This window comes from Lissotriton vulgaris, chromosome 4_1, assembly GCF_964263255.1.
Source record: "Lissotriton vulgaris chromosome 4_1, aLisVul1.2, whole genome shotgun sequence".
In the NCBI taxonomy this organism is placed as follows: domain Eukaryota; kingdom Metazoa; phylum Chordata; class Amphibia; order Caudata; family Salamandridae; genus Lissotriton; species Lissotriton vulgaris.
In genome coordinates this window covers 1606712099-1606735430 of record NC_141691.1, presented here as the reverse complement: position 1 = coordinate 1606735430, position 23332 = coordinate 1606712099, and the positions used below count along the sequence as shown (strand labels likewise).

At 42.3% G+C, this 23332-nt stretch overlaps 1 protein-coding gene across 2 annotated transcripts in view; it reads right to left on the bottom strand.

Moving 5' to 3' along the window:
• Nucleotides 1-4760: 4760 nt before the first annotated feature.
• XKR9 (XK related 9) overlaps nucleotides 4761-23332 on the bottom strand; it is a 527558-nt gene continuing 508986 nt past the window's right edge. For both annotated transcript variants that reach the window (XM_086965865.1, XM_086965864.1), the window contains exon 4: nucleotides 4761-5996. In XM_086965865.1, coding sequence (XP_086821991.1) covers nucleotides 5341-5996 — 656 coding nt within the window. In that variant the 3' untranslated portion in view covers nucleotides 4761-5340. The remainder of the gene's footprint in view (nucleotides 5997-23332) is intronic.

The following is a 23332-nucleotide window of genomic DNA, read 5'->3' as shown; positions in this document are numbered from 1 at the left end:
ACTCACTTGAATAGGAAAAACCATGCTATCAAGCTTGCTACTCTGCTATGCCTAGTGTCTTGTCGTAGGGTCTCTGATGTTAAAGATCTTGAAATTTCCAATAGATACTACCACATGTTTGGAGTCAATTTCAAATTGTTTAGAAGAACCAAGACCATGTCTGATTCAATCTTCTATCCACGTTTTGATCTATGCAAAAAACTTTGTGTGGTAGACTGTATGAAAGAGTATGACTGCAGAATGAATGGTCTTTGTCCTCAAGGTGTGAATCAGTTACTTATCTCCTTTGTTAAACCTCCCAAAGCTATAACCTCTGCTTCTATTGCTAGATGGGTTAAAATCGTTATGAATTTAGCAGGTATTGACTTAATGATGTTCCAAGCTCATTCGATTAGAGGTACTGTGGCCAGTAAATCCTTCTGGTCGGTGGTCAGTTGGATGGTATTCTTAAAGCTGCTGACTGGTGTAATGCTAGGATTTTCGCACAGCATTATTGTAAACCAATTGTTCATATGTCTGATGTAGTCTTACAAAGCTACCAACATGCATAATGGTAGCCTTCGGTCTTGTAATGAAATTGCGACTTTCCTATTACCATGACTAGAGAATCTGGATTTCATTAAGGACACGGAGGCTAACATTATTCCACCGACCCTTTCCATTGGATAGTTAAAGCTTACAGTATATTTATTCTAACATGACTGATGCACTTATTGTTATTGTATCCTTGGTTTACTTGAATTTTTTCTCAATTTAGAAATGAATGCTTTTTATACAACCTTCATTTAATTACATTGTTTACCACCTTATTGTAGCAGGTTTTCTCCTTGAACTACTTATATCATTCTCTTGTTTTCAGATAATCTCTCATAACTTCATGATTTTGACCTTCGGTTCATTCATCATTCTTCCTTTTCCTTCGTTTCATGATGGTTTAAAGAAATGTTTGGACTCTTAAAGTTTTAGGGGACTTATCCTATTCTACACCACTTTTAAAAGGGGCAGATTGTTATGGGCTAATCCCTTTAATATGTTCTTAATGTTCTATTCTGGAACCTTTTTGCTTTATGATGTATGCGGCTGCTTGGCCTGCATTAAAAGAAATATGCACAATGTTAGCCTCTGAGTCTTTAATGAAATCCAAATTCTCTAGTCATGGTAATAGGAGAATCGCAATTTGTGTACTTTTTCACGGACATGTACGTCCTCAGTGTTTATTCTGGGTAGAAGTATCATGTGTGGCTTCGCGTCGGATTTATCGAGATGTGGGTTCCGTCGCCGTGGCTGTACTCGCATAGCACGGAGGTTATAAGGATTTTTTGGAATACTTCAGACTAGGTTTTTAGTTATTGTTATAAGGCAGTTCATTTAACCAGGTTTAAGACCAGGGGTGGAATTCGGTCAATTATATGGGTTCTGTTGTATTGCAGTAGAGAAGTGGCGAAGCATCGGAGAAGACATCATTAATCGTTTAAAGGTACGCTCCAGGGAATGAGTCTAGAGGGTGCATGGTGTGAGTCACTGTAAAGCACAGAGTGATGGTACAATCTGCACTATCATTATGTCTCTTGGTGACAGGATCCATATTCACAGCGGTGTTTGCTAGATTTTCCCTGGAGTGTGAGTAGAGTATTTACATTCATGATATTGTTGGTAACAGGTGATTGCGGTCGTTAAGATTTGTGGTGGTATGACACAGAGTAATAGCGGTGCCGTTTGTAACTCTATTTGGTCCCATAAGAGTGGACTCACAGTGCAAGTTCTAACATTCACTAAACATTTGGCAATAGGTGTCATAGGCTGTTTTGCATGATCCCAGACATGTTACTTTATTAATTCAGCAGTTTGCCTTTCCTACAGTTATATGTTTTGAAAGTATGTTGTTTTATGTTCGGTTTACACAGTGGCCCCTGAAGAAGGGACGTTGAGTCCCGAAATGCATTGGGCAATGGAAACTCTGTAACTTGAAATGCACAGATGAAGATTTTTTTTACTTCACTTCAATCGTTTCACTGTTCTCCAATCATAAAAGGACTTTTGAGTGTTTAGTTTACAAATTTTGAAAAACACATGAATCATGGGAAAAATTAATTGGTTGTTTGAAATCTTTATTGAAACTTTGTATATACAAATCGTTTGAAGATTGTTTAATTTGCTTACATTGTTCACATTGTATGTTAAACACACAAGACTGTGCACACAGATTTTCAGGTACAATGTGGTCCTGAACATTTCTTTAGGTAGAGGGAGGCCATCACAAGAAGCGTCTTCCCGCAGGAGTGGTGAAAGACAGCGAACCATCGGCACCTGCAGCAGCACAGAGGAGTGCTGCCCAAGCAGGGAGCCGCCAGAGGCAGCCAGGAGTGAGCTCCCTGGGCTGCCACCAACAAAGGAGGCTTGCGGGGTTCTCGGGTGGGCCCGAGGACCCACAAAAAAAACACAAAAGAAAGTGCCCGGTGCAGGACCGCGTGGCTTTACCACAAGCAGAAGCAAAGCCACTAATCAAATATGAAGTGCTCCAGGAGGAGCGTCCCATTATGCCCTGCGGTGCTCTTCAATTTATATGGGTGGCCCCAGGGTGGCTGCGGCTCCACCAACATCGCAGAGGTAGTGTGGGGGGGGGGGGGGTTGCTACAGGAGTGCAGCAGCTCTCCCTTAAGAATTTTTAAGAATGAATGACTCTATGTTTGTGGGGTAGTTCAGGACTCATCTGGGATGTCAGCAATGTTTTAAAATATTCACCAGGCTAGGGCTCTGGTTCTTTGGATAGGAGTGCAAAGTTCTCCAGGCGTCCAGTGTAGGGCTGTGATTATTGTGTCCTGAAAGTGTATAAACGAGATACATGTACTGAAGTGCCCTTTAAGGAGATTTGTTGACCTATTGCTTGTGCAGGCCACACAACTAACAACCCAGGCCAAATGTATGACATGGTGTGTGTCGCTCTTGCACCAGGCAACGTGGTGCAAGAGTGAAACAAACCTTAAGTCATATTTTTGAAGCCATGCAAAGTCACTTTGTGTGGCTTTGAGTAGCTTCAAAAATATGAAGTATGGCAATACAGCGCAGTGCATATCGCTGCGTTGCATTGCTCTGCCCTGATTAGGCTTTCCATGCGTGTTGCTCCAATGGTTTCTGACGCATTCCCAAATTTACAAGACCTTGTAAACCTGACAATATGACAAAAAGATACACCTCCCCACAGGAGGCGTAACGAGGAGAAATATCTTTATTTCTCCTCATTTTTTCCTCTTTCCTCTTTCTATGTGTGCTGCATTCTGTTTTTGTTCAAGAAGGTGCCCCTTTCTGCACCAAAACAATCCTGCTTACAACACAGACACCTTTACACCATGGTGCAATGGTGCCAACTTGGTGCTAGGCTGCCAAAAAGGCGTCAGCACATGGGAAAAGGGCAGGAATGCACTGTATGGGAAAACACATCACATTCCTGCCCTTTCCCTGTGACGCAGTGCAGCAAGGTGACTAAAGTTGTAAATATTGGTCCCCAATTTTCTAGGGATGGACTCCATGGGGTGCCCATGACCCAGGAGATAGGCGGCCCGAGCTCCCATACCCAAAAAAAACACAAAAGGAAGTGCTTGCCACATGAAGCCTCGCAGTTTCAACACAAGTAGAGTTGAAACCACTAATAAATTATGCACCACTCCTGGAGCAGCGCTTCATAATGCCTTGTGGGGCTCTTCAATTTATATGCAGCTCATTGTGCTCCTAGGGTGGCTGGGGCACCACCAACATCATACAGGAAGGGTGTGCAGGCTACAGGAGTGCAGCAGCTCCCCCCTTAAGAATTTTTAAGAATGTGTGACCCTATGTTTGAAGGGTTGTGGAATCCAAGACTACTCTGGGATTTCAGACATACTTTAAAGCGCTCCTCAGATTGAAATTTTGTCTCTTCATCTGGGAATGTCGTGCCCTTTGTGGGTCAAGTGTAGCGTTGCAATTATTGTGGTCTGAAAGTGTATACGGGAGACACATGTACTGAAGCACCCTCTAGGGACTAAGTCTATGGTTGCATTTAATGTAGTCAAAATCTGATTAATGGTTGCTTTTATAACTGCATTTTCATTGTTAGAAAGTTAATAAAAAACACACTGACGCATTTTTGCTTAATTGAAATTCTTTATTGAGATAATAAAACACATATATAGTGATCAATAACTATTGTCAACATTAGCAGCAAAGTGCATTTACACATGATAATCATTATTGATGATTGCATTTCCACACAAACTGAATTCTTTAACATATGGTTTGCTACTCTTGAACCTTTGATCAAGCCAATAGCATTACTTTTATGTTGTGGGAGCCCTTAAGGAGGTCAAATGGGATGATGCAATGTCATCTATGGTACTTTACATCTGCCTATTTATATTTGTAAATTACTGCATAGTACTTAGTAGCGTGTGTATAATAAATGTAGTTTTCCTTTTTCTAAAGATAAAAGCACAGACTGAACAATCATTTATTGAGTGTTATTATTGTGTGCCAGTGACTGGTGATTACTAGCCCAGACCAACTCCCCTGAGTACACCTTGGAGACTGTACCACTTCACTACCTCCAGAGAGAACTGTGGAGGTATTACTTGTGCAGACCACACAACTAATACCAATTTCTACTATATATAAATATATATATATATATATAAATATATATATATATATACACACACACACACACACACACATATATATATATATATATATATATATATATATATATGTGTGTGTGTGTGTGTGTGTGTGTGTGTGTTTGTGCGTGTGTTAGAGTATCAGGTAGTAAGAGTGTTGTGTTTTTAGGGTTGGGTAGGGGTATAGGTTAGGTAGGGTATTTTTAGGGATTGGGTGGGTAGGGGTAGGGGTATAGGGTGGTAAGGGTATATTTAGGATTTATGAGTGCTCAGAGGTATAGGGTAGTAGGTGCATTTTTAGGGTTGGGGTGGGTAGGGGTATAGAGTGGTAAGAGTAGTTTTAGGGTTTTGGGTTGGGTAGGAGTATAGAGGTTCAGGTATTTTTGGTGTTTATGGTGAGTAGAGGTATAGGTTAGTAAGGTTCTTAATAGAGTACTTCTGCACCTCAACCTCAGAAAGTACTTATAGCAAACGCTGTGTAGGCTTCATTTAATCAATCTTATTTGAGGAAGGTATTTATGCCCTGCTACTTTATGAGTTCACACTCATCACTGCTTGCAGGAGGGTCTGGTCCTATAAGAAATGCCCAGACAGACTTATTTTTTTTCACACATTAAGCACGGTATGGATACACAAATGAATATGTTCAGCTACATTAATAGGTATTAAGACACCATGCTGCACTGTTCTCTCTTTACGGCATGATAAAGCGCTGCATCCTGTTGCTTCGGTCTTCTGATGGAGTGCTTGGTCCATCAACCCTATCTAGATATTTTTCTTCTACCTTGTAAATATTAGGGTGGAAAACTCCATAGTAAAGAATCAATGAAAGAATGCCTAGCCCCAGCGCCCCAACAATTGTAATACTGGTTGGAAGAAAATATGCCTTCTTTGTAACAGAGGGGTCCCAGTACCAGCACAAACACAGGATACTCACAGTCATAAAAACACGAAAGACATAGTAAACAGAAATTGGGATTTTTGTCTTGTATCCTCTTACGTTGAAAAATGTAAACACAAGAATTACTGCAACAATAATTCGGTAGAGAACCTCCATATGAGTCACCATGCGAGTCGATGTGCAAAATTCCGTGTTCTGCTTCCACGTCCAGATGAAGCTCAAAACCCAAAGAACCGCAACAAGTGATAGCAGAAAATAGATATTTTGAAGACCAAAGAGGGCAATGCTCAGTGTCCAGGACGTCAGGGTGAAGACTTTGTAGCAAAGAAATGTCATCATTGGTGGTCCCAAACGGATTGTTTTTTTGTCTTTTAAAGATTTGCGCAAAGACATCTGGTAGTCGACAGTAGACCAGGCTGTGCTACAGAAGGCGGCAACGAGGAACGCATCTGATGAAGAGAGAAACAGGATTTAGTGAAGCATAAATGTCGCAAACATAATGTACACTTGGGCTGGCATTCTGGTAATATCTAAGGGTCTATTTCATAGACGTGAGGTACTTCAGAGGGAACAGAGTGATAAGAGAAAACTAAATAATTCTACCTGCACAGATGCCACATATGCTTGGCAGTTTGAGACCAAACTTTTATTTGCAGGTGAATAGACGTGCATTTATTTTAGTTTGACACCCTCTGTTTGCAACAGTTTGTGTCAAAAAAAGAATAGGATAAACCCTGTGAACTTCTGTCCTCTTTTGTACTGCTCAGCCCTACCTCACTAACACCTCCCACAGATCTGCAGTACATCTACATGTACTGCCAAATAGCAACCGAAGGGAGGTGAGGTGAGGTGTAGGCGAAGGGAGGAAAGCAGAGGTGATAGGAGGGGAGGTGAGGTGAGAGGTGGGGAGGGGAAGGCAAGCAAGAGAGGAGCTAGGGAAGTTCAAGCATGCGTAAACGCATGTATGTTATCTGGAAAGTGGTGGGGGCTAAAACAATGAGTTGTGCAGCCCCGAGAGCAGAGTAGAGAATAATGCGAGATCATGCATGTGAGGTTTTTTTTCTCGGCCCTGGCTCATTAATGCAGTGCTGTCAGTGACACATGGGCCTCACGAACTATTGCACTTCAATTGGATAACACAGTTGTTGACTTTTGCACTGTTATACAAGGGTAGTAGGTCAAGACTTACCCGATGGTTTTTCCACTCCCCCTAAAAAAACTGCAGGATCATCTCAAGTTTTAAAAAAAGTCACGTATTATTATTAATTAAATGTAACCCCGAAACATTGAGATAGGCATCAACAAGTGATGTGCAACACAATATAGGAATAAAGGACATCCAAGAAAAAGCAGAACCCTGCATAAGCTCGAAGAATAGGGAAACTTCCTCTATTAATAAACTGGTATATATTATTGACAAATATATCGCAGTTTCAAGAAGAGCTCTGAGGGGTGCATTAGAAGACTTGAAGTATAAAGTCCATGGATGATTAGAATGCTGTGGAAGAGAAGGGTACTGTCGGCTGACCTACAGCCTGCACTATCAATTCCCAGGAGACCTGGAAGGAATATCCATTTCGGCAGAAAATAAAAACCCAATATATGGGAAAGTGCCCACAAGTAATCACATTTGCCTAAATAAATTAAATGCATGCATCACAATAGTGACCCCAAAGTAAGGGCAGAGGGTGTAAACAAAGAAAAAAACGGAAAGAGTGAAGCAGAAGAGCAGTGAAGGAAAGCCCACCAGTATTGTTAGGCAAGCAAAGAGCAAGCGTTCATTGTGAGGGGTTTGGGAAAATGTAACAAAGCGAATGCTACAAATGTGTCTGGTGAGGTGGGAATAAAGGATGAGTAACAAAACATGGTGCAAATAAAGAAATCAGCATCTTAAGGACAAACAATAACCTCATAACATCACATGAAGTGATGAGGTTTCTGATTTGCCTAATCTCCAGCAGAATAAAAAGAAAAACAATTGGTGAAAAGATAACCCTCTGCTTAGGGTGAAATGAAATCAAGCATGCCTAGAAACCCACAAGAATTAAGGAAAGATAATGTCATGGACTGCAATGGGAAAAGGGCAGACACAACTTCACCAAGGCCACAGAGATTTTTTTAGCACAATTAAGCATAATTGTCCTATATTAAACGTGAACAACTGAAGCAATGAAAATGAAATGCTAGCGCTTGAGCATGGTAACAGCAGCACCACATTACAAACAAGCATTTGCAACGCAATAGGTCTTGCATTTACGAGAGTTTAAGCTATTGGCGTTGTAAATGACAATGGGCCCGATGTAGGTAAACTCCAATTTACCACTTCTTAAATACCGAATCATACCGATTCGGTATTTAAGAAGTGGTAAATTGGAGGGGGGGAGATGTGGGTATTTCAGAATCGGTAAATACCGAATCTGTAAGATTCGGTATTTACCGATTCTGTAAATACCGAATCGGTATCCCCCATTGATTCCTATGGGCCTTGAAGCCCATAGGAATCAATGTGCATTACCGAATCGGTATTTACCGATTCGGCAATTACCGATTTCTGCAAGGGTGCAAGGTTGTCACTTTGACACCCTCTAGCACCCCCAATACTGGCTTGTGTGCCATGTGGCACACAGACATGCCCTAAGGGCATGTCTGTCTGTCACATGGCATAGGTGTGCATGCACACATGTGCATGCACACCTGAATTCGGTATTTTAACACCCAATTGGATTGGGTGTTAAAATACCGAATCTGAAGGGCCTGTGGGACTGAAAGTAGTCCCACCTACATCCCGATTTTTTAAAATCGGTAAAATTACCGATTCGGTATTTTTCCGATTCGGTAATTTTACCGAATCGGTGAAAAAAAGGTCCCCTACATCTCAAAAGGCCAAATACCGGTCGGAAACGGCCGAATTCGGCCGTTTCCGACCGGTATTGGCCACCTACATCGGGCCCTAAGTCTTTTATTTCTTTGTTTTGCTGATTAAAACATGCATTAAAAGGCATTGTCATTTACAATGCCAATAGCTCACACTCTTGTAAATGTGAGACATATTCAAAGAACCTCCCACCATTGTCCAGGGATGCTCTGAAAGAGAAAGAATGTTGGAGGAATGCATGTCATGCCTGCAGTAGGAGAAACTCATTAAAGAAAATAGGGGCATATTATCAAGGGGGTTCATCCCCGCTTTTTTGGCTTTAAAAGCCAAGAAAGCGGAGATAAAATTATCTCCCTATTACCTAGCTGTCGCTAACACCAGTTAGTGACAGCTAGTAGGAGATAGCGACCATCTTGGGCCCCACTTTGCATGTCAGTGATATTTATCACTAATGACATGCAAAGTGGGCGTGCCAAGATGTTAGCGACTGAAAACAGTCGCTAACATCGCTAACTCCTATTACCAACTTTTGGAGATATTCGCGCTAAGCGTGAATATCTCCAAAAGCTAACACCTGCCCTGAACAGTTCTTAGCCATGCATTAGCTCGGTAATGCATGAATATCGCGGACTTTTCAGCGATATTCATGCATTGCGGCGATTTTTATCGCATTTGCGATAAACGTTGGTAATACCAAGGTTTATTTGCGGTAAAAATCGCCGCAGCTCTGCTGTAAATTTTTGTCTCTAACCAAGCAATAGCGATAATTATCGCTATTGCTTGGTAATATGCCCCATAGTGCTTACAGACTAAAAAAGATGCACCGTGTAACAACCAAAGTAAAAGGGCCAGTACTCATGGGAGGCTACAAATGAAGACAAGGCGATACTAAGAAAGGACTAACAAACCTATTCACAAATCAGAAAACAGCATTTGCGAAGGGCAATGACACAAGCCAATGACAAATATGGGGGGAGAGTAGGTGGGGCTTCAATTCCATATTCCAATACAGCATGCCACAGAGCAGCACATGCGCTGCCCAGGCTCGGCCTAAAAAGGGAGATGTGCAGCAGACAAATTAGATGCATGGTTTATGACGAGAGGTCTGGACAAAGTAATATGCACCCACAGGTCAAGGAAGCCTTTTTTTAACCAAGCACCTCAAAGACCAGGCTGCTTAGAAGGGATTATGGATCCTGGAAGAACACCTTGAAGAAGCTGAAGAAATGAAAGGCTAGGGACATTACAGAGACATGACTGGCAGGTGGGAGAAGTGGGACAAATTATTCTGGAGAGTGGTTGCTGTGACTGACACTAGTGATAAAAAATAATACTGATGTGAGGGTTCCCTTTTTCTCATAGGTAGACCACTTCAGTTTCACTTTCCCAAACAGATCTTTGATTAAACAAAAGTGGCAACCCATAATTAAAATGCTCAGTGACAGCCCCATGCAAGAAACACAGTTGGTGGATGTTGAAAGGGCAATAAGTGACTGGTTAACATGAGAAACAATAAAAGAATCAACCACATTTTCCAAATCATTGAAGACACCAGGTATCAATTTAATCACAAATGATAGAATTCTGGACCCTGAACATCAAGTAAATCTTTATAGATATGGTAACACATCTAAAACTGCAACATCATGGAAAAACCGAATGGTGGTGTTATTCCATATGAGAGGTTGAATCAAACCAAAAAGAAGATATAGAGCTGTTAGTCTTATCAATGTTGATGCAATGATATCACAGGAGTATAGTTAGTATCTTCAGACTGATTTGTGGGAGCAGTGCAAATTCATCAAGTAGAATATAGTATGGATGATGAGTGGCATCAATTGAATTTAGAAAAGTTCCCACATTCCCATTAAATGTACTTGTGAATTAAATAAAATATTTAATGACTTGTGCATTTGTTTGATGAATGCTTGTTTCTATATTTTGTGTGTATTGTTTTGCTCTTCAAATCGATGAAAATGCGTAGCTAGGGTCCCTGCCTTCCAATGAGGACTCAGTGGGAGTCCCTGGGTTCCAGTAATGATTGAGAGTGGGCACATTGAAGTCAAAAGTTAAAGAACAACTGCTATAGACAATAGTATGGTATAGATCTCCCATTACAATTGCCAACCTATTGGAACATATCCATGAAATGCTTTTGGTGAAGCTTTCAGTGTTTTAAGTGTGACCGTACACTCTAGAAATAAATCGAAACACTAGATGAAACAAGCATTGGAAAAGACAATAGGCCACGCCTGTGCAAGAGCACAGCTGCTTTACACTTCGACTTAAAGTTTTAAAAAACAAAAAACCTATGACGTCATCAGTGCTGGCCGTGTCATAGAACTTTTTCGCCTTTATTTTCCAACATGCTGCACACCAGCCCCACTGCAGTATGAAATGGCTAAACAAAACCGTGACAAAGTTTATAGCTTTTGCGTAGGTGAGACCTAATGCCAGTGCTTCTTTATATGTAAATAAATTGGTTAGCCCATCACATTTTAGGAAGGACCACCATCTGAGCTTTTTCAGAAGCTCACCGCTCATGTCAAATCACTGCGCAATATATAATACCTAAAAAGGGGAGACAATCTTTGCAAAAAAATATTGTAGTCACGGTTTAGGACACTTGGCAGGAAATGTTCCAACAAAAAGGGAAACAAAATAATGAGCAATGGCAAGTATTGGTTTGGGGGATACAGTTTTCTTAGCTCGTCCATTTGCTACTAATGAAAAATTCCTCAAATTTGTTTTTGGGGAAAAACGACACTGTTGAATGTTTGTTTTTGACCTGAGTGTGGCATGGACCCTTAGCAATTAATTTACAGCTAATGATCCAAAAGAAACATCCTTTGATTCTGAGCAAATCACTTAGGGCCAGATGTAGGTAACTGGCATTTACCTATTCCTTAATATCGAATATTACCGAATCGCTATTAAGGAATAGGTAAATGCAATGTAGGCAGGAATCGCTAAAATATTGGCGATTCCTTAACATTCCTTAATAATGAATCGGTAATACCGATTCACTATTAAGGAATACCTGGCCATTCATTCCTATGGGCCAGGAGGCCCATAGGAATGACTGGGAAGACATTCACTATTAGCGATTCGGTATTACCGAATCGTTTATAGAGGGAGGTATTTCAAGGGTGCTGGGGTGTCCAAAGGACACCCTGTTGAACCCCTGAAATGTGCATGTGTGCACTTGTGGCGCACATACATGCCCTAAGGGCATGGATGTGTGCCACATGGCACATTTCAAAAAGCAAAAAAGTGCTTTTTGGAAGGAAATCGCTACTTACCACCAACTTAAATTTGGTGGTAAATAGCGATTCCTTAAGGCTGAGGTGCACTGTTTTAAGTGCTACCTACATTTCATTTAAGGAATCGGTATTACCGATTCCTTAAATGCAAGGCCAATAGGGAATCCGTATTAAGGAATCGGTATTTACCGATTCCTTAGTATCCGATTCCTTCCCTACATCCCACATGGCTAAATACCGGTCGGTAATGGTGAAATTTACTAAATTTCACCGTTACCGACCGGTATTTGCCCACCTACATCTGGCCCTTAATCTCCCCGTGCCTAAATAGAATAGTTGTTTTTATAGGCAAGGGGACAATAAGTGATTTGCCCAGAATCGGAGGAAGATAGAATCTTCACCTTTGCAAGAAGATTTGACACATTAAGGAAAAAAGACCAATTAGATTTGAAGACAAGAAAACTCTCCAGTCATGAATCCCTGATTCCCTGACTAATACAGACTACGGTGAAAATGAAGGTAATGCACCTAAATCAGCAAGCAGTAACAAAAAGACAAAGTTTTTAATCGATATGAGATTAGCCCTGCAACAGCAGCAATGGGACAAATCAGAATTCTCAGCAAGTGGAAGAGGATGTGGATGAGGAAACCCAGGAAGACAAGGAGAGGCTAAAAGGGACGAGGATGGAGAAAAACAATGAGTTCAAACCAGGGGCAGTGCCAGACTGGGCAAGAATTAGAACTTGAAAAAACACAAGAATTGAATGTGAATAATCTTTCTGAGAAAATTATAACAGATGAGGAAACAACAATACTAAAGGAAGGATTATACTTCTGCCCCACTACTCATCTAGATATAGCACAAACCAGGATAGATATTTACAAAATATATTCGACAATCAAACTAGTAAAAGTCTTTGCGGAAAGAACATTGAAACAACAAGAATCCCCAAGAGTAACACCAGTCAGCAATTTAACAGTGGATGACATATCTACCTTCCACACCTAACTAACAATGGAGAACGAAATAACAACACAAGAGGCAAGACATCTTGAAGGTGAGTTTCCATCAATGGGCGCGGGTGAATTGGAAACAAGCCCAAATCATATTTTGATCCAAACTTATCACCAGGAAACAAAGCGATAATTCAAGATTTGTATAAAATTCAAAATGCCAAATATGTTAACAATTTAACACAAGAGAAAGCATCCTTGAAACAACTACAGGAAGATTATAATACTTTTTTTTAAAACAGCAGATAAAGGGGGAAATATCATTATATTAAACAAATCAGATTATATCAATGAAGCAAAAAGACAACCCACAGATCAAACATGTTACAGTTGTTTGACAACCAATCGAACAAAGCAAATCTAAGAAACACTAACAAAAAGTTTGAAAGAGTGTTTGGCTCAAGATATGACAGATGAGGATGAGCAAAAATATTTGATGATAGAACATCCTGTAACAGCAACAATATATTTTTCCCGAAAATACCCCAAAATAGAAAGAATCCCACAGGAAGACCTATTATTTCGGCAAAGGGCTCAAAACTAGAACCAATTTCCAACGATATTGATCACTTTCTTGTTCCTATAGTAAAAGAGCTCAGCTCATATCTAAGGGACACCACAGATTTGTTACAACATTTAGCTGGGATCCCATGGCAGCCAGCATATAAGCTTGTCATAATGAACATGCTATCACTCTATACAAGCATAGAACATCAAATTGGTCTTCAGGCGTGTAAATATTTCCCTGGAAAGAGGAAAATTCAGTGTCCTCAACAAAAAAAAAAATGTTAATGGAAATGATATCCATGTGTCTGTACAACAATGAGTTTATGTTCAACAAGGAAGTTTTTAAACAAAATACAGAAACTGCAATTGCCATTTTCCTTTTCACCCAACTATGCAAACCTAGTAAGGGAATGATGGGAACAGAAATTTGCTTGGTCACCAGAAAATGATAAATACACAGAAAAAACAATATTGCGGTTACGTTTCATAGATGATCTTTTCCTAATATGGGATGGCACTAATGAAGAATTTGAAGAATACTTTCAGATATTAAACAATAACACATCAAATTTGAAATTGACATATAAAATCAGCCCCACAAAGGTAAATGTCCTTGACACTGAAATATTTGTGTAAAACAATATGTTACAAACAACACAACACAGGAAAGAAACAGAAACAAATGCAATTCTGATTGCGGAAAGTTTCCACCAAAAAAACCTCAAACGGAGCATCCCTTACAGGGAATTTCTCAGAATATAGAGAAATTGCTCATTTTTTTGTATTTTTTTGTTTTACTGAGTTATATATAGCACAAACGTGCCCGAAGGTAACGGGTATTAGAGCACTTTACATGAGCACCAGTTTTGTTACATGAGGACACATTCATTTTTGTTGGGCACAGGGAGATTAAGTGATTTATCCAGAATCACAGGATATTGAGCGTCCTTGCCTGGACTTGAACCCTGTTCCCCAGATTTGAGGTCGGCCGCCATAGCAGTTAGACCTTGTGAATGTGAAAAACACAGTCAAGAAGCACAGAAACCAAAAATATCCCGAAAAGATCATTGATGGAGGTCTCCAAAGAGCAAAAACAAATGAAAGGACACAGATTTTACATGGATTGGAAAAGAAAAATAGAGACTCAAAGAATAAGATAAGATTGATAACATCATATTCAGCGGAAACCAGCAAATTAACATATATCAGAAAGAAGCATTGGTGGATATTAAAACTTGATCCAACCATAATAATAGGAGACCATCCAAATATTACATACAGAAGGGCACAACATCTAAAAGATAAACTCATTCATAGTCACTTCAAAATGAATCATAAGAAAACATGGATTAAATTGGGGGGGTGGAGGGGTTCTGGTCCTGCAACCAGTGCAAGGCATGCCAAACAGCAGTGAACAAAAAATAATTGAATTTGGAGAATGGGACAAAGTGAAAAATTAAACAGCATATACCATGCAAAAGCAAATATGTGGTTTTACATATTAGAGTGTCTTTGTAAGATGAAATATGTTGGAAGTACCACATGTGAAGTAAAAAAGAGAATTTTAAAACATATTCGGACAACAATCAATAAGGATCTTAGTAATGCTTTTGCTAAAGATATGGAACTAAACCACAAAATAAATTGGGAAGAACTGAAGTGTTATGCAATTGAGCAAACACCACCACTGGAAAGAGGAGGTAATCGTGGAAAACTCCTTTGTCAGAAGGAATTCAGATATACATTTTCAAATAGAACTCTTACTACAAAAGGTCATACTCAAGATGAAGAACTATATGTACATTTGTAAGATAACATTTCTCCATTTTAGGGGTATAATTGGAGCATAAGAAATGTATCAAAATAACGTGATACCAATGGGAAAGCTAAGTAAAAAGATCAAAAGAAAATAAAAGAAAATCAATGCAGCACTCATAAGAATTAGATTATAAGAAATGGTGAAAAATAACTGGTGAGAGATCAAAATAAAACATTATAATTCTATGATCCTGCAAATTTAGAGGTGTATAAATAATTTTGCCAAGTATGAACACACTGGAGGGTAAAAATTAAAGCTGCAAACAATGAAAATCGACATAGATATGTATAAACAATGTAGAAATATGTAAATATAACAAAAGCTAAAGATAGCATACATGGAGAAAATTATTGAAAATAAAAGAGGGTGGAACAACCACTTTAGGGTTTGTAACTAATTAAAAAATAATGAAGACATTAGAAATACACACCTATCAAGAACACAGTTTTGTGAATGACAGGGACCACCAGGGGGCTACAAACAGTGGCATTAATGAAAAGAGGAGTGATGGTTCATGGGACAAAATAGTAAAAGGACAAAAAGAAAAAAACTTAGACGGATGATAGAAAAGTGAATATATGAAAGGGAAAAGAAGCTTCAAATATAATGAATGTTTTAATCCCTGTAATTTATGTACGAATTTGCAAATTATCACGTTGCCCTTGAGTGTTTTGATTGGGATTGGTGTGCACAATTGCACTTTATTTCCCTTAAAAATAAGAAAGGACATTGACCATAATGCAGTGCGAAATAGGAAGTGAGGTCATTGACTTGGGTAATATATGAGGTTAGGGGTCAAATGCTTTGCAACCCATGGTCAAGTTCCGAGCAGCAGACCAAACCACATTAAAAAGTGTTGAAGAATAAAGAGAGGAGCGGATTAAAAATTCCCAGGAGTGCGTTTCTAATTTCTGCTGCGTGCAAGTTAGTAACTGTGGATATATATTACGCCACATGGAGTCGAAAATGATATTAGAGCTAGATACCAAGGCACGTAACGGGCTTAACACCACCGAAGACCTATATAATTTCCTATAAGCTGGTTTATGTAATTATAAACAGATGGGTCTATACTTTAACATTTCCGTCCGTCTGGTTGCTCTTTTGTTCCGTGAGGTCTCCTGTTAAGCTTCTCGCCTATCCTCATTGTTTATTCCAGTCATTTTTCCCTTTCCTTTATTATATAATTTTTGCACTGGGGGCTATCTTAATTAAGAATGGATTACATCACTTTCCATTTTGAGTTTAACACAGCATATTATGGTGTTATCAGCACATTTAAGTTAAAACATAGAGATCTACCAGACGGGTTGTGAACTAATGAGAACTACTGGGTTGCCATCATTAGTAGATGTCCCTAAATACTTGGTTTGGATTCACAGGGTTGCCATCATTTACAGATGTCCCTGCAGGATTGTAAATAGTATTTATTTGGTCTTAACAGCAGAAGTATTTATATTGCGCGATTTGCACAGAGTGTAGAAGTTTACAGTTTTGCATATTTTAAACATTCGCATAAGGCAGTTTTTTTACAAATAACAATTTATTTTGTATTGAGAAGTTTTTAAGTATTTATACTTTTATAACTGAATTGCCTGTTTTGCACTGAGTAAAATGTTAACATTTTGCGTTATTTTGCACATTAACTTTGCACTAATGATATTATACTGTTTTGACCTTATTTTTGCATTTATGCAGATACAATCCTGCGACAAACCAATGAATTTATTCAGCCATATTAACGTTTACATTTATATGTGAATGAAAAATGAGGAGTATGTATTTGTAACCCATGTACTCAAAGACGCACAAAAACACCGTAGTAGTATTTTCTCTATGCCTATTGAAGTCACATGGTGTGCACTAGCATTTTAAAAAAACAGGCATTATGGGTAATGTTTGACTGTGAACAAGGGCAACTGCCCGAAACGCGTCAGTTTCGTTTGCTGCTATTTACCAAATAAAATAACAACTTGCCTTCATTTTGGTATTCGTGCTGCTTTCTGTTTCTGGGAGACCGGAGTTGCAGTTTGCACTTGATGTATATATATAGTAGGTATATACATACCTACTGGCGGTCGCCAGTAGGTATATATAGTTAGGATTTTTTCTCTATGGGACTTTTGAAAATTCTATGTCTAATAACTTTGGCGTTTGTGGACGGAATTGGCTGAAATTTTCAGGAAAATGGCACATTTTGTTTCTGAGCAGCCCCTGAATATTTGGGGGGGTTTCGTCAAGGGGGGGCAGAGAAAAAAGGGGGGTCCCAAAACACGTTTTTCCCATTCATTTTTCCATAGGGCGGTTGGCCTCACTTTTAGCTCGAACGGCTGAATGGATTTGCACGAAACTTGGCAAAATTGTAGGGACTGTTAGCCCGATGTGCCTTTGCTAGGTCTCATATGTGTTCCAGTGGATTTTGAGAAATTAACGTTTTAAAAAACAGATATATCTGTGACAGTGTCCCGGGTAGCGCTCCGGTTCGCGTACTTTTCGCGTAACGGAACTTCAGCTGATTGGCTCTCCGGTGTCTGTCATCATTCTAAACAGTCCGGACCGGCCGCCATCTTGTCTCTCGGTAGGATCTAGAGACAAGAGGAGGAGAAAAACGAAGGGGGAATTTAATGAAAGGGGGCAAGGTAGACCCCTCTTGACCCCCTAGGAATGATGTAGGGGTTAAAAAAGGGTCCCGTGGGGAAAATAAAAAAAAATAGTTTTTTCGCGGTAGAAACGCTTCCCGGTTCGCGAACCGGGTCGGGAACCGGTAGCGAAACGGGAATTCGCCATTTTGTGTTTCGTTTTAATTAAATTACAAGATGGAGGAAAAACAATGTGGGAAATGGGTATAAGGGGGTACGGGAGACGTATCCTGACCCCCTATGTTTTCTGAGGGTGGCTGAGGATGCTCATATATGTTGATACATGTCTTCCAGCGGCTGCGCATGAGCGGATTTTTTTTTGTTGCTGCGTGACGTCTGTTAACGTTCGATTCGAAGGAAATCAGGAAGTGTTGACCGCCATTTTGTCACTGCGAGTAAATATATTGTTCATTTCACAGCGTTGGAACATGGAAAAGAGAGAAGGTAGAGATTGTCTTGCTGCGTAGTTTTTCTCAGGGTGTGCAGTAAGGCCCCGGTTGTGCTTATACTCACGGTGGGGTCTTTGAACACTTTAGCAAATGATGATCCAAGCTGAGGCAAAGGAGGGTGTCAGTCGGGGGGGGGGGAGCAATGGTGCCGTTTTCACTTTCATGTCTAAGTGTTAAAATCTGGTTTGCGATGTCAACATAATCGGCGCCACCTTGTCCCCACTCAGGCACGTACGCTCTAGCAAGCAGCAGCCATTTTTAAAGCGCTATGGCCCCTCTGCCCCTCGCCGGTCCCCAGCGCGTCTCCCAGGCGCTACGAACACCCCCCCTCTCTGACCTCCCCCGTTCTCTCTGTGGAAAATTAATCCGTATTGATAAACATTGTCTGCACCATCTTGCCTTTTTTTCAATGCCACAGTTTTGTCGTGCACAGCAGTAATTTTAGATGCCTTGACCAGACCCACTCTCTGCACGCTGCCGATCCTCAGCACGGCTCCCCACCCTCGCAAGCATCTCCCCCACGCACTGGTCACCCCCGCTCTCTCTCTCATGCATGGGCCATAAACCTCCCCCCATCTGTAGTAAGCTCTTCACAAGAATAAATCCATACATTCCTTAAAGCAACCTAGTAATAATAATTACAGTACATACTACACCATCTGCGCTGCTCTTCCCTGAGAATCACACCCCATGTCCGCCCGACACCTCCCTTTCACCCTATTCACTGCCGCACCCTCTGACACTCCTCTTCCTCTGTGTCCGATTGTCCAGGCTGGTCCCAGGCTATCACCTAGCCCTGCGGATGTAGTTTATGGCCCCAACTGTAAAGAATCTGTAAAAATCGTTTTTTTTGCGTGGGGAGCGCCCGGTACGCTTTTGTGTAATGGGCGGTGGTAATCTAAATGATGAGGAGAGGGGGGGGTGGGGGGGGGGCAGCGTTCAAAGCACATCAGCGTGCATAAACACAAAAATGTATTTATCTACCACGTACTTGACCTATCTCTCTGAGATGCATTCCCTTGTGTTTCGGCAATGGTAGTCTGTTCATTACATAGATCGCCCGAGGGCGGTAGTACAGACCGTGCGTAGGAAAGGGTCAAAAGCCAGGGTTATAGGAGTATGTAACAAGCGAGCCATTTAATTGAAAAAACTAAACGTGACAAAAGGTTGCAGGATCAGTGAAGGTTGATGTTATAATTGAAAGTATAACAGGATCAGTTACAATTAAATCGTCCATACGCACACCATGGGCGAGTATCATGGGTAACATTACTTCGAAGCTTTATTAATAAAAAAATCAATAATGAAAAATCGACATCAATAGGGTTGTCCGTATTCCCAGTCAGTACCCTTCCCCGCCCGCCATGTGCACAAAGACCGCATACATCCCCCATTACGTCAAGGCTAAGTAACTAGAACGTCATAAGGAGTTGCAAGTCGCTCCCATACTGGCGCCATTTTGGTCGAGGCCAGGCAGGTGCAGAGTATAGTTCAATGTCTCCAATAAGTAGTGGCAGAACCAGAATCCCTTTCGGCAGTTTTGGCTTCGTCATTACGAGCACTAGAAAACAAGACATTCTGGGCAATACCACCCTTGACGCAGCTCTTTATGCTACAAGATGATGTCTTCCATTCAGAAAATATTGTTGGCAGCATTTTGAAAGGAAAGATAAACGGCCGTTCTCCTAGTGAGTCTCACATTGTTACATTTATGAAGAATGTTGAAGAGTAGTATGTTGAAAATCTGAAGCCATCGTTCTACAAACTCTCAACCAGCCTTGGATGGAAAAATCCTGAAGAATGTACAAACTGAAAACCAGTTTTTGTCTGCATAGCATCAGCAGCAACACTTGAGTCAGCTTTGTGTGAGCCGCCATCTTGAATCAATCATTAGCGTCCCCCGGCACACATTCAGGGACCTGGTCGTGTCTTCAGGTCAAACGGATTGTGGGACAAGATGCAGAAAGGAAGAGGAAAAAAGTTCCGCCGGACCCCGGGAGCCGGCTGACTATGTCGGGGGCGATCTTAGGCCACACCAGGGCAACAAGACTTGGGGAGGGGGCAGGAGCCAAGCGCCCCCTCCCAGTCCGCGTCACCACACCGTATGTTGAAAATCTGAAGCCAAACTCTCAACCAGCCTCGGATGGAAAAATTCTGAAGAATGTACAAACTGAAAACCAGTTTTTGTCTGCATAGCATCAGCAGCAACACTTGAGTCAGCTTTGTGTGAAGCCGCCATCTTGATTCAATCAATACCGTCCCCTTGCACACATTCAGGGACCAGGCCGCAGGACGTGTCTTCAGGTCAAACGGATTGTGGGACAAGGTCCAGAATGGTAGAGTCACCAAAAGGCAAAAAGTTCCGCCGGACCCCGGGAGCCGGCCGCCTATGTCGGGGGCGATCTCAGGCCACACCAGGGCAACAAGACATGGGGAGGGGGCAGGAGCCAAGCGCCCCCTCCCAGTCCGCGCCACCACACCGCCTCTCGGGGGCCTCCGTCAAGCGGTTCAGGGAGGCACCGCAGGCAGCGGTTCTTCAGATCAGTGGCTCTCACCGGCAAGGCTCCCCTCCGTCAACAGCAATCGTTGGCGCTGTGGTTGCGGCCGGAGGCCCCGCCTAGTCAACGCCCCGGCCTCTCCATGTTGTAGGCCGCAAGAGTGGGCGCAACTCAGCTGGCCGAGCAAGACTTGGGGAGGGGGCAGGAGCCAAGCGCCCCCTCCCAGTCACTTTCTTTGCCATGGGACCTCCTTGGCTGTTCAGGTAAAAACCTCCCTGTCCCTTGCTCCTCTTCCTCTTCTTCCTCCTCTTGTTGTAGGCTGATCTGAGGAGGTGGTCCTCTCTTCCTAGGAGGAGGTGGTGGTGGTGGGGATGCACCAGCTGAAGCTACAACACTTGCTATTGCTAAGTGATGAAAAAAGGAACCAGCGGTCGGAACACAACCCCTTTCAGCAGTCCAAAAAGTTCTGTTAAATGACAACAGAAGGGACAGGCAACAAGAACCATCAGTCAAAGAGGGGAGGGCAAGTTCTTCTCTACCGGGTCACGTTGGAGCTCCACCGGAACTGATCGAATTGGTAGTCTACAGTGTTTCTGGATGTTTCAGACTGAAGCTGGCGTCAGCATGAGAGCACCCCGTGGCTACGTCGTGGCCATTCCGCGAGCAATCATGGCAGTCGCTCCCCACCAGAAGTCTGCGGGAGTCGGGGGCCACAGTGACTTTTGTAGAATCTTCAAGGCTGAGGGGACGCTTTTGCGAATGGGGCCCATGCCCTAGCAGTCAAGCGTCCGAGTTCCAGCGTTGCCCAGAGCCATCCTTGCAGGCCAGGCCCAAGTGTGTGGAGCAGACCGCCATTTCGTGAGCTCCGTGGCAGCCGCCTGTCGCTGTACCGCAAGATTGGGTGCAATTCCGTTGGATGGCGGGTGAGACGCTGTAATAGCAAGAGCAGGCGCAATTCAGCTGGCTGAGCGAGGCACTGTGTCGCAAGAGCGGGCGCAAGTCAGCTGGTCGAGTGAAGCGCTGGGGTCTAGCTGAGAAACCTCCACCTGGGGAGGTGGGGGAGGCTCGTTCGCGCCGCCTCTCCCTTCTAGTGCACCCCACGCCGTCTCCTGGCGCAGGTATATGTGATGGTCGGATCACGGTACCGCAGGACGTGTCTTCAGGTCAAATGGATTGTGGGATAAGGTGTCGAGAAGGCGCTATTCAGCTGGCTGAGGGAGGCACTGTTCCACAAGAGCGGGCGCAAGTCAGCTGGTTGCATGAAGCGCTGGGGTGTAGCTGAGAAACCTCCACCTGGGGAGGTGGGGGAGGCTCCTTCGCGCCGCCTCTCCCTTCTAGTGCACCCCACGCCGTCTCCTGGCACAGGAATATGTGATGGTCGGACTAGGGCACCGTAGGACGTGTCTTCAGGTCGAACGGATTGTGGGACAAGGTCCAGAATGGAAGAGTCACCAAAAGGCAAAAAGTTCCGCTTGATCCCGGGAGCCGGCCGCCTATGTCGGGGCAATCTTAGGCCACACCAGGGCAACAAGACTTGGGGAGGGGGCAGGAGCCAAGCGCCCCCTCTGAGTCGGCGCCATCACACCGCCCCACGGGGGCCTCCGTCAAGCGGTTCAGGGAGGCACCGTATCACATTGTTTTTCAATGCAGTCAGGTCCACAAACAGCCCCCACTTACTTTGAGAATAGTGAAGCTGCAGCAGGTGCAAATAAGTTTCAGAAAGTGTTACAAGCGCTGCTCGGAACCCTCAACTATGGCACCCAACATCCAGGACTTATGCCATTTGTGCAAGGCAGTGACATCGAAGCATCTCAGGGACCAAGCAAGCAACATACCATATCCAGAGTCCTTCCCACAGCCTCTGCCTTCCTTCTTACCTAGTTATTGTTCTTTCGCTTCCACTCCAGGCTTTTAGTCTGTGGATGGAAAACCATGAACCTACACTCACCTATGAAAATCTTACTATTGATGGTTGATTTTGAGCCCCAAATACAAAGGCTTGTTTGGATCGATGTTGCAGCAGGCTGCCATGTGAATAGTTATTTAATAAAACGTTTTACCCTGTTACTTGTTGATTTTGAGCCCCAAATACAAAGGCTTGTTTGGATCGATGTTGCAGCAGGCTGCCATGTAAATAGTTATTTAATAAAACGTTTTACCCTGTTACTTTGCTGGTGTGTTGTATATATTTATAATATTTGCATAGGGTTTGTCGTTGTTTTGGGTGGGGTGGGCGGCGGAGCCGAGCTGTCTTGCAGCCATCATGGTGTCGAGCTCAGTTCCTCTCACTAGTTTCGTATTTCTCATGAGGGGTTGTTCATAATGTTTCTATTTTAGCGAGGTCAAAAAGAGATCCCATTAGTGGCCTACTGATTTTGCTTGATTCCTTTTGTTTTTTGAACGATTTTTCACTATCTGCAAAGACTAAACAGAGTATTGCGACTCTGTGCTTGTTTGTAAATAGAGAATGAACCAAAGAGAACCAATTCCAAAACAATAAATGCTAGGATAACAATCAATCAAATGGAGAGGGAAGCAGGCACGACGGATTACAACGGGGGAAAAGGCTTGCGTTACCTACCCTTCACTATCTGCAAAAAGAGAGAATACTCCTAAAAGAAAAGAGGAGGGGGGGGGCAGCATTCAAAGCACATCAGCGTGCATAAACACGAAAATGTTTTTACCTACCACATACTTGACATTTTAAAGCTTTTGATATTT